Source organism: Nematolebias whitei, chromosome 11, assembly GCF_014905685.2.
Source record: "Nematolebias whitei isolate Nwh7 chromosome 11, NemWhi1, whole genome shotgun sequence".
Taxonomy (NCBI): domain Eukaryota; kingdom Metazoa; phylum Chordata; class Actinopteri; order Cyprinodontiformes; family Rivulidae; genus Nematolebias; species Nematolebias whitei.
Window position 1 is genome coordinate 17,880,553 of NC_056508.1, and position 16,636 is coordinate 17,897,188.

The window sequence follows — 16,636 nt, forward strand, 5'->3', positions numbered from 1 at the left end:
ATTTTTTTTTTTACATGTATGGTATAGACTTTTTGATCCACCCTCCGTATCAGTTAATGGCGGTAATAACACTTTCCGTTTTCAACCGCAAATAAACTCCATACGAAGAAGACTAAACCGGAAGTGATGAATGGACGCACGCACCGGAACTAAAATGAACGTATACAACAAAGATGGCGTCTCCCGGTGAGCCGAAAGTGAATGTTTCCCACGTGGAGAAAAAGAAAAAGGTTAATATTTTATGAAATAAGGCGACAACACATCAAGTATTAACTGCTTTATACTAAGAGTCATAAATAGGCGCAGTTTATTTTGAACTCATTGTTTATGTTTGCTTAACGCTTTAGCTGGTTGTGTTGCTAACTCGGTGCTATGTCTCTCTTCGGTGTGATTCTTTCAGCCTCCAGCTCGGTACTGGTTGAAGCAACAGGACGAAGAGAACCATGAAAGCAAAGATGGAAAACAAACAGAGGAGGCTGGCCAGCGGGAGGAGAAACAGACAACGAAAACAACGAGAAGCAATCAAAGAGATGAGCTGACGTATGAAAATAAAGCTGGGGAGGTAAGAAAGTAGAAAAGGTAGACTCATCGACGTGCCAAATCAAATGCCTTTCGCCTTTATTGACGTTCTTATGTTCTTAAAGCGTTTACGTAAGTGGACCTAGAACACTAATGCGTAAGAATCTTGATACAACACTAATACCTACTCTCGTAAATTCGTATATTTTCTTCCAGTTATTCAGGCTTATGTTTATCTTAAAGTGGCCTCCAGGCTTTCTAAATGTCTTCAATGTTTTTCTTTGGACTTTGGCTCCTGTTTTTTCTTAAGTTCGTGTTCATTTCATAGAGATGTTTTTCTGTTAGTTGAGCTACTAAACTCTTCTTAACCCCTGACCTGTGAGTCACTCAGGCATGAACAGGGCTCTAAACACGAGCTATGAGACGATGCTCTGTCAACACCAAACAGGCAACTTGATAAAGAACCGTTTTTAAATGGAAATTAGCAGCCTATCATAGACGCATTGTTTCCAGTTGCATCCACAGAATGTATAAAAAATGGGATTTACCCCAGAACTATGATGAAATTTGTGTTATCCATTGAGATCTGCAAAGTTGTTAGTTTGTTTGAATTATGAAGGAAGTAATTTTCTAACCTTTTTCAAAAATTGCCCTTTGGTTAGAGTACTCATCCTCCAGTGAGAGAGTTGGTGGTTCACTTCCACCAGGAGTCACATGCTGAAGTGTCCCTGGGCAAAACACTGAACCCCTCATTGTCTCCAATGTGTTTCCCATCAGTGTATGAATGTGATCTCAAACTCAGATTAGTCTCTACAGATTCAGATTAGCTTTGTAGAGATCTAGTAGAGTGCTGTGTGGAGGTAAATGAGGACACAGGTTGTAGTGTAAAATGCTTTGAGTATCTAGACTAGATAGAAAGGTGTTATTATAGGTATTATATTATAAGTACATTTTCCATTTGTTCTTTGCAATGATCGGATGATCGGGGGGGGGGGGGGGGGGGTGTTCCAGGCTTATGCAGGACAGGAGTAAGGAAAGTGCATCACTTTGGTACATGCTACATTTGATGCTGATTTGTTCAGTTGGCTTTAAATTGGCCTCTGTTTTTTTTTTTTTTACTAGTTAAATTTTATTTTTGGTACAGGTGTAAATAATCCTCATTATTTTCTAGAAATTGGACCCTTTCCCTGGACCAGCTGTTATCTCAACAGACAGGCTGCAAAAATTCAAGAGGAAAGATAATGCTCAAAAGGTAACCAGACATACGTTCAAAATGCGTCAGCTTTGTGTAAACTTTTTTTATTAAGGCAAAGTGTTTTTTTTTTATATATATTTCTGTTTTTTATTCCAGACTCGCAAGCAGCGGTTCTTGCTGCAAGACGTGATCACTCGTTCAGAAGAAGCTTCTGAAATGGCCCAGAAACAAGCTGCTCGATTTGACCTCCTGCTCCCAGAGGAGGCTGGGTAATTTCCTCCTAAAGATGCAAGCCTGTTCTTTATGTCACTGCCTTTGCCTCAGCAAAAATCAGGGGATTAAAATGTGTCTTTTTTCATTCAGATTTTTAGAAGGAGATGAAGATGAGGACACATGTATGATAACACAGGAGGATATCGCAGATGCTGTGGATGTGACATCTGGAGCAAAGGTATCTTCTTGTTGAGCTCTCAGATTATAACTTTTGTTTACAGCAACACCTGATGTGTACCTGCCCAATGAGGTGTAAAAAGCACCATTTTGTTTTTATTGTATGTATTTTTTTTTTTTTTTCAGAGAAAGAACTGCTTGCTGTGACAGTTTTGTCATTGTCCAACTTTTTCTAATTTATTTTCTCTGCTACAGTATTTCAGTCTGAAAATGACTCAGTTTGGACCATATCGAGTGGATTACAGCAAAACGGGCCGGTTAGTATCACACACAGTACGCTTAGCGTTGGTCTGAAGGGTCTGTTTATACCAAGTGGTGGTTTGTGTTCAATTAGAGATAATATCATAGCTTCATACACACTAACTCAAAGGTTTTCAGTATCTATTTTTAATGTGTTTCGGAAAACACTAATTTTAATTGTTTCTTTTGTTCACAAGTGGGAAATGTATAAAACCTGTTGAACAACAGATGAAACTAAAGCTCCGCCTCCTTTATAAATAAAAGATAAAATGCTACTCAAACCTAAATAATACCTTCTAACATCAAATATGTAATCATCTATTTATTCTTTGTTATTATTAAATTCAATTGTCTGAGATGAAAACGGCTATCCAGAGAATTTGTAAAAAAAAAAAAAATAATGTGTACAAGTTGGACCACAAGAAAACGTAGTGAGCACTGCTGTCATTAATGTAAAGTGAGATGTAAACCAGTTTAGTTAACGTTGCGTTTTTGTTACAAAATAAATGCATAAAACAACTGTGTCCAATACATTGGGCCTTTTATTTTCCAAGAGATTTTATTTGAGAAAGGCTCCTGCAACAGTCGGTGGTGATTTAATGAAGAAGATGGATTCACCTGTGTATCAAGTCGTATTACTAACTAGAGAGGATTAATACATAGATGCAAATGTGTCTACTGTAATATAACTAGTACAGTAGACCCTCGATTATCGTGGGGGTTACGTTCCAGACACCACCACGATAGGTGAAAGAACGCAAAGTAGGAATGCTATATTTATTTTAGTATTTATATATTTTAAGGCTTTATAAACTCTTCCCACACTCTTGCAATGCTCTAAACCAGGGCTATTCAACTCACGGCCTGACAAAAAAAACATTATTTTGTCTTCTAGGTTTGGTTTCTGTTTTATTGCATTTATGATTCAATGCAATAAAACAAACAAATTTAAAATGTAACAGATCATTGTAAAACTTGGTTTATTTACATAATGATTTTAATTGTTGCATGTCCGTCCCCTGAGCTGCTGGCTCTCAGTAACTGTGGCCCCCTGAGCAGTCTTGTTCTTAAACATATGTAATTTTAACTACATACGTACATGTACTGTACAGTACTGCAAAATTTTACTCACCAGCTCTGCAGAACAGCAGCTTGGTTCTGGTTCTACTGTCCTGCCCTGCAGCGACGAAGCCCATCGCCCCGTCCAGGTTAATGTACGCTGGATAATTGAGCTTAAGGATTATTTGCAACTTTCCTGCCAGTTCTGTGAGCTTCAAAGACAGATCGTTACTGCTTACTGCGTTGTAAAACTACCCCTCCATTTTGGCAGAAAGCAGTGGCCGGAAGTACCGTTGGCTTCTTGGTAGTGTAGTTCTTTTGACTGGTATTACAGTGTAGGCTTATTGAAAGAAAACTGCAAAATGGCAGCACCTGTCCCAAGTTTTTTCTGTTTTGTTAACTTTTTATCCTGTACCGTCCCAATCATGTAATGTTAAAGTTGACAATTGTTGAAAAAACGTGAAAGAGCGAGTCTGCGAAAGTCAAACCGTGAAGTAGCGAGGGACTACTTTACATGTGAAACCTTTTTTTTTTTTAAGACTGTCCAGTTTAACTTGCTGCAGAGTTGTTTTGCAGTATGTGTTCATTTTACTTGTTTCCAGTGGGTGTACTGTAGTGATTAATGGTCATGTTGGAGTATATATTTACACAGGTGAGTGGGAGGCACCTGAGCTGGTTCAGCAGACATGAAGCGATTTTATTGTTTATTTTCACTAAATATGTTGCCTCTTTTTACCTCACCATGACCTGGTGGAACAAGTAGATTATTAGATTTAAATTCTAGAGGGGTGCATTTATCGCCATCATGTTTTAAGATTCACAAGCTCTTTGAGTTTTTTTTTTAATCTATGGGTAAATATGGTGGTAACGTTAGTACAAGTATGAGGATTTTAAAACAGAGTTTCAGTTCATAAATTACAGATTAATTTGATTAGGACTAGATTTCCTCTTGCTTTGCGTGCCAATATTCCGTTGATATGTGGTGTGTGTGTTTGTGTGCGTGTGTACTGACGTCATGTGTTGTTTACTGCAGTCACCTGCTGCTTGGTGGAAGGAGAGGTCATGTGGCTTGTGTAGACTGGCAGACCAAACAGCTCATGTGTGAGATTAACGTTATGGAGTCGATCAATGATGTAAAGTAAGTTTTGTCCCTCACACAGTGCAGAACCTCACAGACACAATAAATGTCACGTTTGTGACTAAATGTTTTGTCCATATTTGACAATTTTCTAAATACTGAGACACATTTCTCTTTTTTTATAAGGTGGCTCCATACTGAGAACATGTATGCTGTGGCTCAGAAGAAGTGGCTGTATATTTATGACTCCAACGGGATCGAGCTGCACTGCATTCGCCGGTTCAATGACGTCCTTCGAATGCAGTTCCTCCCGTACCACTTCCTGCTCGCCACAGCGGTGGGTTTAATGTCTTGCACACTCTATATAATAATGCTCAATGCCAAGTGTGCCACTGATGTTCAAGATTGTGCTCCCAAATAAGGTTTTTGTTTTTGGTGAAGTCCTCAAATGAAGTTTACAAGGGTTGGGAAAACTGAAATAGAAAAGTTGGAGCAATTAGAAAATATTGCAGAAATGGAAAGCTCACCATTTTGCAGTTAAAAAAAACTCTTATAAAGAGATTTTACAGCAAGCAATGATCTTTTCTACAGCTGTGTATCTGCAGCATGTGTTGTCAGGTAGCTAAAGATGTTTTCCTGATTCACAGCAGCGGGGCACAGTGTCCATTTAAGACGTTTACAAAACTAACAGGAAGTGCAGGCACTCTGACAAAAGTTTTTTAAGAAAATGTTTCCCAGTTTTAATTTCAAGCCACATTAGCTTGTAGCGAAGTCTTTAAAGACCTTCAGGAATTGATCACTACATTGCTTCTGACCTGAACAAAGACTTTTAGTAAAACATTCAAATTAAAAACATGCACAGCGATGAACACATTTGACCATCAGTGAGCAGCTCTGTCCATCTTTCTGATTGTCGTTTTTTGTCTGCAGAGTGCTACAGGCTTCCTGCAGTACTTGGACGTGTCGATTGGAAAGGAGGTGGTAGCCATCTGCACCAAAACGGGCCGACTCGATGTGATGTGTCAGAACCCGCACAACGCCATCATCCACCTCGGTCACCCCAACGGCACAGTCACCCTCTGGTCACCGAATCAGAAAGAAGCCCTCGTCAAGATGCTTTGTCACCAAGGAGGTGTGCGCTCGGTCGCTGTGGACAAGACGGGCACGTGAGTCACATCAGCTTCATTACTACAATAAACTTATCTGTTAACATACATATTTCGTGTGGTTATTAAGGTAACTTTGTGCTTGATTTTACCATTTACAGTGAATGACCAGTTGGTTTCCAATCAGAATAAATAACTACAGTGGTTAAATTGTGTTTTCTAACCCAACTTCTTCTTTCAGCTGTTCCCTCTTCAGGCTGCTGTTTAATATACCGTATTTTTTTTAATATTATTAGTGTTTAACGTATATATTAGGTCCTTATATACTGTTTCTTGCTATACTTTATATTTTTGCTGTTTATCATGTAAATAGGACCTTGAGTACATAAATTTGTTCCACCTCATGCACCACATGTGATGAGAACGACTATAAAGAACCTCGAACCTTCAGTGGACGCCACAGCAACCTCAGTTTGTAAATGTGACCGAGCTAACAGCTAGTCAGAGTGGAGCCGAGCCCAGCAGCAACCACACACAAAAGAAAATGATAATCATCAGTTTCCTTTTTATTTTTTTGCAGATACATGGTAACATCTGGAATGGATAAAAAGCTGAAAGTCTTTGACATTAGAGCCTTCAAACCTCTAAAGTCCTACTTCCTTCCTGCTGGAGCTTCATGTTTGTCTCTGAGCCAGAGAGGACTCCTGGCTGCGGCCACGGGGGACATCGTTCAGGTTATTGTTACAAACACACGGGGAATTTATTTTAATTTTACTTATTTATGTTCAGAAATGTATCCATCTGAAAAGGATGAGGTTCAGTTTAGTTTAAAGCAGAGACTTGCAAAGTTTAATCTTGTCTGGATAGTTTGTATGAGCAACTAAACTAATGGTTTTTTTTTTTAATTGGAAAAAGAGTTAAATCACAAGGAATTGTTGCTTGAAGCTCAAATAGAATGGGTGTGATTTGAATTCTTACATAATTGATTTAGTCATATTGAGTTTAAGTAGTTGTAGAATACAGAAAAAGTTCACTTGTTTTTAAAGCAATAGTTCAGAACTTTTGAAGTATGGAAAGGTTATAAACAATTACTGCTCATTGAATGACCGCAGTTTGTGAAATGGACTGATGAGCTAACGCTAGTCCAAGTGGGGCCGAGACCAACATCGTTTGCTGTTGCCTTAAAACAACTCCATCATGGAAAATGTCATTATACAAACCGGATTCCAAAAAAGTTGGGACACTAAACAAATTGTGAATAAAAACTGAATGCAATGATGTGGAGGTGCCAACATCTAATATTTTATTCAGAATAGAACACAAATCACAGATCAAAAGTTTAAACTGAGAGAATGTATCATTTTAAGGGAAAAATCTGTTGTTTCCAAATTTCATGGCGTCAACAAATCCCAAAAAAGTTGGGACAAGTCCATTTTTACCACTGTGTGGCATCCCCCCTTCTTCTTACAACACTCAGCAGACGTCTGGGGACAGAGGAGACCAGTTTCTCCAGTTTAGAAATAGGAATGCTCTCCCATTCATGTCTAATACAGGCCTCTAACTGTTCAATCGTCTTGGGCCTTCTTTGTTGCACCTTCCTCTTTATGATGCGCCAAATGTTCTCTATAGGTGAAAGATCTGGACTGCAGGCTGGACATTTCAGTACCCGGACCCTTCTCCTACGTAGCCATGATGTTGTGATTGCTGCAGAATGTGGTCTGGCATTGTCGTGTTGAAAAATGCAGGATCTTCCCTGAAAGAGATGACGTCTAGATGGGAGCATATGTTGTTCTAGAACCTGAACATAGTTCTTTGCATTAATGGTGCCTTTCCAGACATGCAAGCTGCCCATGCCACAAGCGCTCATGCAACCCCATACCATCAGTGATGCAGGCTTCTGAACGGAGCGTTGATAACAACTTGGGCTATCCTTGTCCTCTCTGGTCCGGATGACATGGCGTCCCAGTGTTCCATAAAGAACTTCAAATCGTGACTCATCTGACCACAGAACAGTCTTCCATTTTGCCACACTCCATTTTAAATGACCCCTGGCCCAGTGCAAACGTCTGAGCTTGTGGAGCTTGCTTAGAAATGGCTTCCTCTTTGCACTGTAGAGTTTCAGCTGGCAACGGCGGATGGCACGGTGGATTGTGTTCACTGACGATGCTTTCTGGAAGTATTCCTGAGCCCTTTATGTTATTTCCTTGACAGTGGCATTCCTGTTTGAGGTGCAGTGACGTTTAAGGGCCCGGAGATCACGAGCATCCAGTAGAGTTTTACGGCCTTGACCCTTACGCACAGCGATTGTTCCAGATTCTCTGAATCTTTTGATGATGTTATGCACGGTTAATGATGATAACTTAAAAATCTTTGCTATTTTACACTGGCTAACACCATTCTGGTATTGCTGCACTATCTTTCTGCGCAACAATGGTGGAATTGGTGATCCTCTTACCATCTTGGCTTCTGAGAGACACTGACACTCTGAGAAGCTCTTTTTATACCCAATCATGTTGTCAATTGACCTAATTAGTGTTAATTGGTCTTCCAGCTGTTCGTTATATGCTCAATTTCCTTTTTCCAGCCACTTATTGCTACTTGTCCCAACTTTTTTGGGATTTGTTGACACTGAACTTTTGAATCAACATATTTTTCCTTTAAAATGTTACATTTACTCAGATTAAACTTTTGATCTGTGTTCTACGTTATATTACGAATAAAATATTGACATTTGCCATCTCCACATCATTGCATTCCGTTTTTATTCACAATTTGTTTAGTGTCCCAACTTTTTTGGAATCCAGTTTGTAGTTCAAGTAAACAGTTTCCTAAACTTCTGCATCGTTGTCATTTACTTGGTTTTCTAGCAGAAATATTATATTCATGAGAAACAGCTGTTTGCATGTTACATATAACTTTAGATTTATATGTAAATAACTGTGTGATGTGAATATCCTGATGCATGCTATTTATAAGACTGAGCTGAATGCAGCACCTCAGACTGAAGAAGTCTTTTGGATGAAAGACGAAACGTTTCTACAATTTTTTTTTGTTGTTTTTTGAACGTCCAGAGGACCTGACTTAACTTTTTTACGTGTGTGATGTGAAACTGATTTTGGTGTAAAGCTTTAGAAAAAAGCTTTAGCACGAACTGCCCGTGAAATTTTTGAGACCAAAATTTGTTTTAAAACAATAGCGGTCCACTTTGAACTAACCGTTAGTGTGTCAGTCTGGTCAGAATTAAACTCTATTTCCACAAATTGTGGTCACTCAAAAAGCTATCTAAAACAGGTAAGATATTTATTATTCATAACCTTTTCATATGAAATATTGTAAACAGTAATGCCATCATCTGTATATAGATTCATCTATATCTTTACCTGCTCTTCTCACCCCATTCAGTTCATTTAGATAACAATTATTTTATTACTACCTTAGCCAGGTCGTCATAAATAAATGAGGACTGGTTCTCAATTGACCTACCTGGTAAAGTAAAGGTTGTTATTAATATTCCACACTTTTCACAGGGTATTGTTTTATCAAAGAAGCTAATGACCTTAAGGTTACATGCAAACTAGTGCAACTAGTTTGACTATATTATGAATTTAACAGCAGTGACACAAATGTGCACTGCTGCAACAACCAAACAATACTTAATCAGTCTGTAATATAAAACTTCTTAGTTAGAACTTATCTTTTTGTGGTTTCTCTTTTTATGTTGCAGTCTACAAGCAGAAGTGCATAAAACATGTATGGTCATATTTTTTCCTAAATGTTAAATTTGTGTACAAACACTCTCCCTGCAGGTGTACAGGGACGTGTGGAGCGCTCCAGTCTCTAAACCCTACATGGCTCACAGGGTTCGGGGGACAGTGTGGGGGCAGCACTTTTGTCCCTTCGAGGATGTCCTTGGAGTTGGACACGGAGAGGGTTTCACCAGCATGCTAATACCAGGTGGGACTGTTTTTAAAAGTTGCCTTGGCAGCGTTTATGCTCAAATTTGTGCGAAGAGTCTACACAAGAACTAAAAATGACTTGCACATGTCGAAAGCTTTAGAGGAAGTATTGTAGAACAGTTTAGGCTTTTTTTTAAACTCGTTTACTCAGTTTCCTTTTGATCTTCCTTCTTCTTAAGTCTTGTGACCTGCTTTAGTCAGGCAGTGTCTGCATGTTTGACTCAAATCATAAATCAACATGAAGAGGCAAGGGCAGCCCTGTTGGTATCTAGAGTTTGAGACTAAAATCATTTTATAAGAAAAGATGGCGTTGATTCTTCTTTGGTTAAACTTTTCTTTTTTTTTAATTATGTTACTTTTGATCTTATGATAGTGTTTGAAGCCTAAAATTTGTCATCGTGACAGGACTAGGAGTAATGTGCTCTCTTTTGCCTGTACCAGTTAAAAATTGTGCTGCAGCATTTTGAACCAGTTGTAATCATGCAGTGGAGGTCTGACTGATTCCAAACAGAAGTGCATTGCAGCAATCAAACCTGGATGTTATGAAATCATGTATTACTGTTTCAAGGTTACTTTGGGACAGTAGGGACTTCAGTTTAAACAGTCGCCTCAACTGGAGAAACAACAGGATTTAACAATCATGTTTACATGATGGTTTAGTTTCATGGAAATGTCCATTATCACTCCCAGATTAATGACAACTTGTTTATCTAACGGGGCTAGAGAGGAAAGGTCGATACCGTGGTTCTTGATCGTGCCATTAGGTGGAAACAACAGCACTTCTGTCTTCTCATTGAAACTTAAGAAATTTAAAGCCATCCAGTCCCTGATGTCGGCCAGTCATTCAAGAAGAGGTTGAATAGAGCATGCACCAGTGTGCTTCAGAGGGAAGTACATTTGACAGTCATCAGTGTAGAATTGAAAAGGTTATATAAAGGTTATATAAAGGTTATATAAAGCTGTTGTGTTGTGTATAGAATAAGACTGATTAGCTGAGGGAGCCATCTTGAATTGGGTTGAGATGTTGTTGATTTGTATCCATTGGTTACTTTTTGAAATTTCCATTAAAATCCATTAAGTAGTTCATGAGAGAAGTTTTTACTAACATGGTAGATGAATGAACACACACACACACACACACACACACACACAAAGACGGGCAAAGACATTATCCTCCTTTCTCCTTTGGTATGAGCAATAAGTTCTGTACCAGGTTCTGTAATGTGTCAAATCTAACTTCAAGTGTAATTGTTCAGTTTTGGGCTCATTCTTCTTTAATAGATAATGACACTGTGGAATGTGTTGTGTGTTTTTGTACACTTGAGTTTAGATTTGACTAATTTTAGAACCTGGTAAACATAGAATTTCTTTTAATATGCCTTAAAAATTAGGGTGGACTTTATTTTTTGTCATGGCTGTTTTTGTACAGACTTTGCTTTTATGTGTGTGGTTCCTTATTTTGCTGCACTCGGGACAATTTTGGGGCTGCAGCGTTCAGGTGGAGGGGAACTGAGAAAACACTCACTGGTTCAAATTGTAGAGAACTTTACTAATTGGCTTTTCTATGTATGTGAATGTTTCTGTAAAGTGCTCTGAGACAACTTTGTTGTGAATTGGTGCTATATAAATAAACTGAATTTACTTGAATAATTATGTCTGTACACACCTACAAAATAGCTGTTTTCACGTAAAATTAACTTTATTATAGTTTGTCGTCTGATTGTACTTTTCTTTTTTCTGCTTGCTTTGCTGGGTTACTATGTATGATCAGAGATGAAACTGTCCTACATTTGTGGTGAATGATTTATATATTTATATTTTCATCTCATCACTCTTCCAGGTGCTGGTGAACCTAACTTTGACGCCCTTGATGCAAATCCCTACCGTAGTGCAAAGCAAAGGCAGGAGTGGGAGGTCAAAGCCCTGCTGGAGAAGATACAGCCAGACCTCATCAGCCTCGACCCCACGAAGCTGGGACAGGTTGACCATGCGACCTTTGAGCAGAAGCATCAAGAGAGGGTTCAGGCTCTGGTCAGTGTATTTAAAAAAAAAAAAAAAAGTTATTCAAAATGTAAATCTGACATTTAAAGTCAATAATCACTCATGCTCATGTCATGCTTGTCTTCCAGGGCTTTGACCCACTTGCTAAAGAAAAATTTGTTCCAAAATTTAAGAAGAAAGGTCGCAGTTCTGCCGGCAGTATTGAAAGGCGCAAGAGACAAGTGGCTGATGTGGATCAGAGGGTAAGAAGCCCAGAATATGAGCTAAAGTTTGACCTGTCAGCATACTGGTTGAAATCAGAGCTGCATCATATTGTTGAAATAAGGTTGAATGGATTGTGAAATCCTGCTACATTTTGCAAATACATCCTCAGTTGCAAGTTACAGACGTTTCCTTCACTCCTCCCTCTCTTTTGTAACCAGCACAATTATAACACTCTGTTTTTACTTTGAGGCGTCATCTCACTGGGCTGTGACAGTTGGGAACAAGTTGATGGATCAGAACTGAGAGAAAATAGATTTTGAGTTGCAGTCTGACATTTTCAGTTTGTAAGCAGCGAGCCGCGCAGCTGCTTTTTGCACTGCCAGTTAAAAAACAACATAATAATAATCGTTTTTTGTGTTCACGGTTTGCAAAACTGCTCTCTAAGTTGTACTCTTTAGTGTTGCCCACATTGTACCTGCTTCATTTCATTTGTGTACGGCCATACCTCCCTGAACACGCCCAATCTCATCTGTTCTTGGGAGCTCAGCATGGTCAGGCTTGGTTAGTTCTTGAGATGGGAGACGGACTGGGAATACCAGGTGCTGTAAGCTTTGGGGCGGCTGTGGCTGAGTGGTTAGAGCAGTCGTCCTCCATTGGGAGAGTTGGGGGTTTGATTGCACCAGCAGTCACATGTTGAAGTGACCCTGGACAAGACACTGAACCCCTCGTTGCCTCTGATGTGTCATTGGTGTATGAATGTGATCTAAAGCTCTGATTAGTCTCTGCAGATTCAGATTATCTTTGTAGAGATCTAGGAGAGTGCTGTATGAATGTGTGTGGAGATAAATGAGGGCACAGATGGTGTTGTAAAGAGCTTTGAGTATTTTAATTAGATAGAAGGGAGATAAATAAGCACAGTTCATTTACCATTCATCCTACGTTGAACTCCCATTGGTTGCTGCCCCCATCCATTATCTTCCACTTGTTCTGAAGTCGGGTCGTGGGGGCAGCAGCTTGAGCAGGGAGGTCCAGACATCTCTTCCACAACCACTTCCAGCTCTTCTGGGGGGAGCGCAATGTGTTCCCAGGTCAACCGAGAGACATAGTCTCTCCAGCGTGTCCTGGGTCTTCCCCGGGATTTTTTCCCAGTTGGACATGCACCTCCCTAGGGAGGCGCCCAGGGAGCATTCTTATCAGACGACCGAACCACCTCAACTGGCTCCTTTCGATGTGGAGGAGCAGCAGTTCTACTCCGAGTCTCTTCCGAATAACTGAACTTCTCACCCCATCTCTAAGGGAGAGTCCAGCTACCCTGCGGAGAAAACTCATTTCGACCGCCTGTATCCACGATCTCATTCTTTCGGTCACTACCCAGAGCTCGTGACCATAGGTGAGGGTAGAAATGTATACTGACCAGTAAACAGAGAGCTTTGCCTTACAGCTCAGCTCCCTTTTCACCACAATGGACCGGTACAGAGTCCACAATACTGCAGACGCTGCACCAATTCTGCCAATCTCACGCTCCATTCTTCCCTCACTTGTGAACAAAACCCAGAGGTTAGGGGTGCACCGATAAATCGGCCGGCTGATTTATCGAACCCGATTTCCTTAATTTTTGAATTCGGAACTCGGCCGATACTTGCATGAAAATCTGATTTTACCAATTTTTTTTTTTTTTAGTTTTAACAACAACTGTCTGAACTTAATTTATATTTCAGAGCACTACCTCATGGCCAGTTAAAACAAGTTTGTCTTGTTTTTAGAAAATTGTTCAAGAGTATGTTTTTAAATAAAATAAGATTAGAAATTTGATGGTGCATTGTGACCTTATAACACCTGACAGTGTCGCTTATAAAACAAAATTGGTATAAATGGCCAAAATCAGAATCGGCTGGTCAGACTTTTTAGAAATCGGTGATCGGCCAAAAAACTGCAATCGGTGCACCCCTACCTGAGATACTTGAACTCCTCCACTTGAGGCAGAACCTCACCCTCGACCTGAAGAGAGCAGTCCACCCATTTCTGATTGAGGACCATGACCTCAGGTTTGGAGGTGCTGATTCTCATCCCAGCCGCTTCACACTCAGCTGCAAACCGCTCCAGTGAGAGCTGAAGATCTGAAGGTTGCTGCCCCCATATTTATAATTTAATCTGGTGGAGAACACCTTGGAATAGAAGTTGAGCAAATTAGGACCACTTTTTAAAATTGTTCTTTATGTTCAGTGTGGTTAGTTCTAAAAAGTTGCTAATTAGTTTATTAGTTTGCCTAAAGCCATAAGTATGATATATTGTGTTTGCTCTGGTTTCACAAACATTAATATACTGTACATGTAGTTTTGCAAATGCAAACAATGCATACACATTTCATGTTACAATACATATTTTTCATACATAAACAATATAAACAAGTATCAATCTCTTTAAAATTTAGTAAACCTGTAATTGAACCCGTTTTCATTGTTGTTTTAAATTCATTTCAATTTATATATTTCCAAGTCACAACAAAAGTCATCTCAGGGCACTGAACAGAAACATTCATATATATATAAAAAAACAAAACAAATTAACACTATTTATCTGAGGAGCAGACTGCTTTGAATTCAACTCCCATCGCAGATATGCAAATGCAAATCTTTTACATACACTCCAGGTGAAGGGCAGGTTTACTTTTAAGGAAAAGACGTCTACCATTTAGAATGGCCTCAACTTCACAAAGAACTGTTTGAAGTTCATTATCACCAAGTGTCTGTTTCAGCGAGATTGAGCCAAGCACTTTTTTGATCGTTCGAATGATGCATTCCCAAACGCCACCATGGTGCGAGGCGATTGGAGGAATAAAACTCCTCTTGACTCCATGTTGAAATGATGCTCCTTCGAACTTTGTTTTGATTTAATTTTGTTCAAGCCTCTTTTATGTTCCCTTTCTGTGCCACCAAAATTAGTACCATTATTGGGATGAATGAGTGACTTGGCCTCAGCTGCTCATGAATCGTCTCAGGGCATTAATGCATGTATCTGTGTTCAAAGAAGGGTTCATCTCTATGTGAACAGCTCTGTTGGCCAGACAAGTAAAAATCAATTTGTAACGTTTACGAACACTTCTTATTCTTTTTATCTTGAGTGGATCGAAATAGAACTTCTCCTTTTAGCTGTAGGTTTTCTGGATAAAAAGACATCAGTTTCCTCTTTGAATTGCTGATGCTGAACATAGCGAATTATGCACATTTCTGCCTTTAAAAAGTCATCTGTTGAAGGACTTTAAGACTCAAAAGCACCTTTAGCCTTCTTATCAAGCTGCGCTGAGGGTGAGTGAGTCATTTGCATTAGAGACATGCAACTTTTTTCTTCTGCTGCTAGTTTTGAGGAACTTTTTTATCGTGAGGAACGAGGCAACATTAAGCTTTTTCTAATCTGAGAAGTAAGTGAGAATCTTGTCAGCAACATTACTGACAATCACTGTGTTTATGATGAAGTCTCTCTTCACTTCTGGGTCATTGTTGGAGAAAATCTCACTACCCAAAAGAACCACAGAGTGTCAGGAGAAGATTTTTAACATTCAGATACATAAAGCAAGTCACATGTCACAGAATTGAGCCGTGTTATCTGCTCACTTTTGTCCTCGTCAGCTCTGCTGAGTTCACAGAGTTTAGGAGGTATCCTTGAAGCCAGCTGCAGTCTCCTTACACAGCACTCCATTCACTCAAACATATGGTTCATGGGCAGAGATAAAGTAGTGTCTTTGGAGACGGTTTAGGCTTGTTTGGGGCTTCTTGTTCTCACCGCAGTGGGGAAGAAAGTCTCAGCCATATTAATAACAACATCCATAACTTTTGACCAAAAATTCCCTGACAGTCATCCACTGGAATGAAGGGTTTCTAGTGTAAGGGTTATCTTTAATCAACATCCCCAACTGGAAGGTATCACTTTCAATAAAAGACCAAGGGCTTTCTCCTTGGGAAGGTTATCCCAATTCAAGTCCAGTTTTTTTTTTTTTTTTAAGTCCATGGCTTTTTGTTACAGTCAAAAGTTTATATTCTTCAACTTCCTGACTCAGATTGTCCTCAGGTCACCACTAGGGCATTAACAGAGTACTCGAGTAATCTACACATCGATTGCTAGGACATCTATCGAGGTTAAAAATTTAACATAGAGTATCCGTAGTGACATCGTATTATGTGACCACCGTATGATCGTAGGGGTCGGTGTTGCACTGTTGCAGGTCACAGAGTATGGTGTAACACTGGGTCCAATCCACCGAACCAGAACCAGTTTCGGTTTAAGTTTAGTTTTTGACGTGCTGCGTGTTTCTTCACGTTTGCAGTTTAATAATAATAACTAATAGTTTAGTTTTTCCTGTGATTTATTTGCAGTATGATAAATGGTAGGAGCATAATATACGCTCCCAATGTTTTGTTGGTCTTTTTTTTTTTTTTTGTAAATAATTACCTTTTTTTGCGGTTTTATTTATTTATTTATTTTTGTATCTTGAGATCTATGACATCAAATACTTGAGTTCTACTCGGGTTTTATTATGTTAATGTCGAGTTTTAAAATTATATACTCGTTCAACCCCTAGTCACCACAGAAAATGAAGGAAGTCTTTATCCATTTCATTTACCACTCCCTGATAAAACATTTCCTGAATGTCACCCATTACAGACACATGCTCCGGCCGAAACCTTGTAAGCACACCAGACTAAGGGTGTTTTCACACCTGATAGTCCGGTAGACTCGGTTTGATTGGGGACCAAAATTCAGAACATTAATTTACATTTCAGCTGGTGTGGTTTGCATTCACACTGCGCAGAGTCAATCGAGCCAGGCCCCC

General features: G+C 39.4%; 1 protein-coding gene across 1 annotated transcript in view; it reads left to right on the plus strand.

The window, feature by feature from the left end:
* The first annotated feature begins 145 nt into the window (after nt 1-145).
* The window catches only part of wdr46 (WD repeat domain 46), a 37,155-nt gene continuing 20,664 nt past the window's right edge, over nt 146-16,636 (plus strand). Inside the window, exons 1-13 of the mRNA XM_037683955.1 lie at nt 146-230; nt 401-562; nt 1,691-1,771; nt 1,871-1,983; nt 2,078-2,165; nt 2,360-2,421; nt 4,497-4,601; nt 4,728-4,878; nt 5,472-5,707; nt 6,228-6,381; nt 9,454-9,601; nt 11,444-11,634; nt 11,733-11,846. Of these exons, the coding sequence (XP_037539883.1) occupies nt 174-230; nt 401-562; nt 1,691-1,771; nt 1,871-1,983; nt 2,078-2,165; nt 2,360-2,421; nt 4,497-4,601; nt 4,728-4,878; nt 5,472-5,707; nt 6,228-6,381; nt 9,454-9,601; nt 11,444-11,634; nt 11,733-11,846 (1,662 nt within the window). The 5' untranslated portion in view covers nt 146-173. The remainder of the gene's footprint in view (nt 231-400; nt 563-1,690; nt 1,772-1,870; nt 1,984-2,077; nt 2,166-2,359; nt 2,422-4,496; nt 4,602-4,727; nt 4,879-5,471; nt 5,708-6,227; nt 6,382-9,453; nt 9,602-11,443; nt 11,635-11,732; nt 11,847-16,636) is intronic.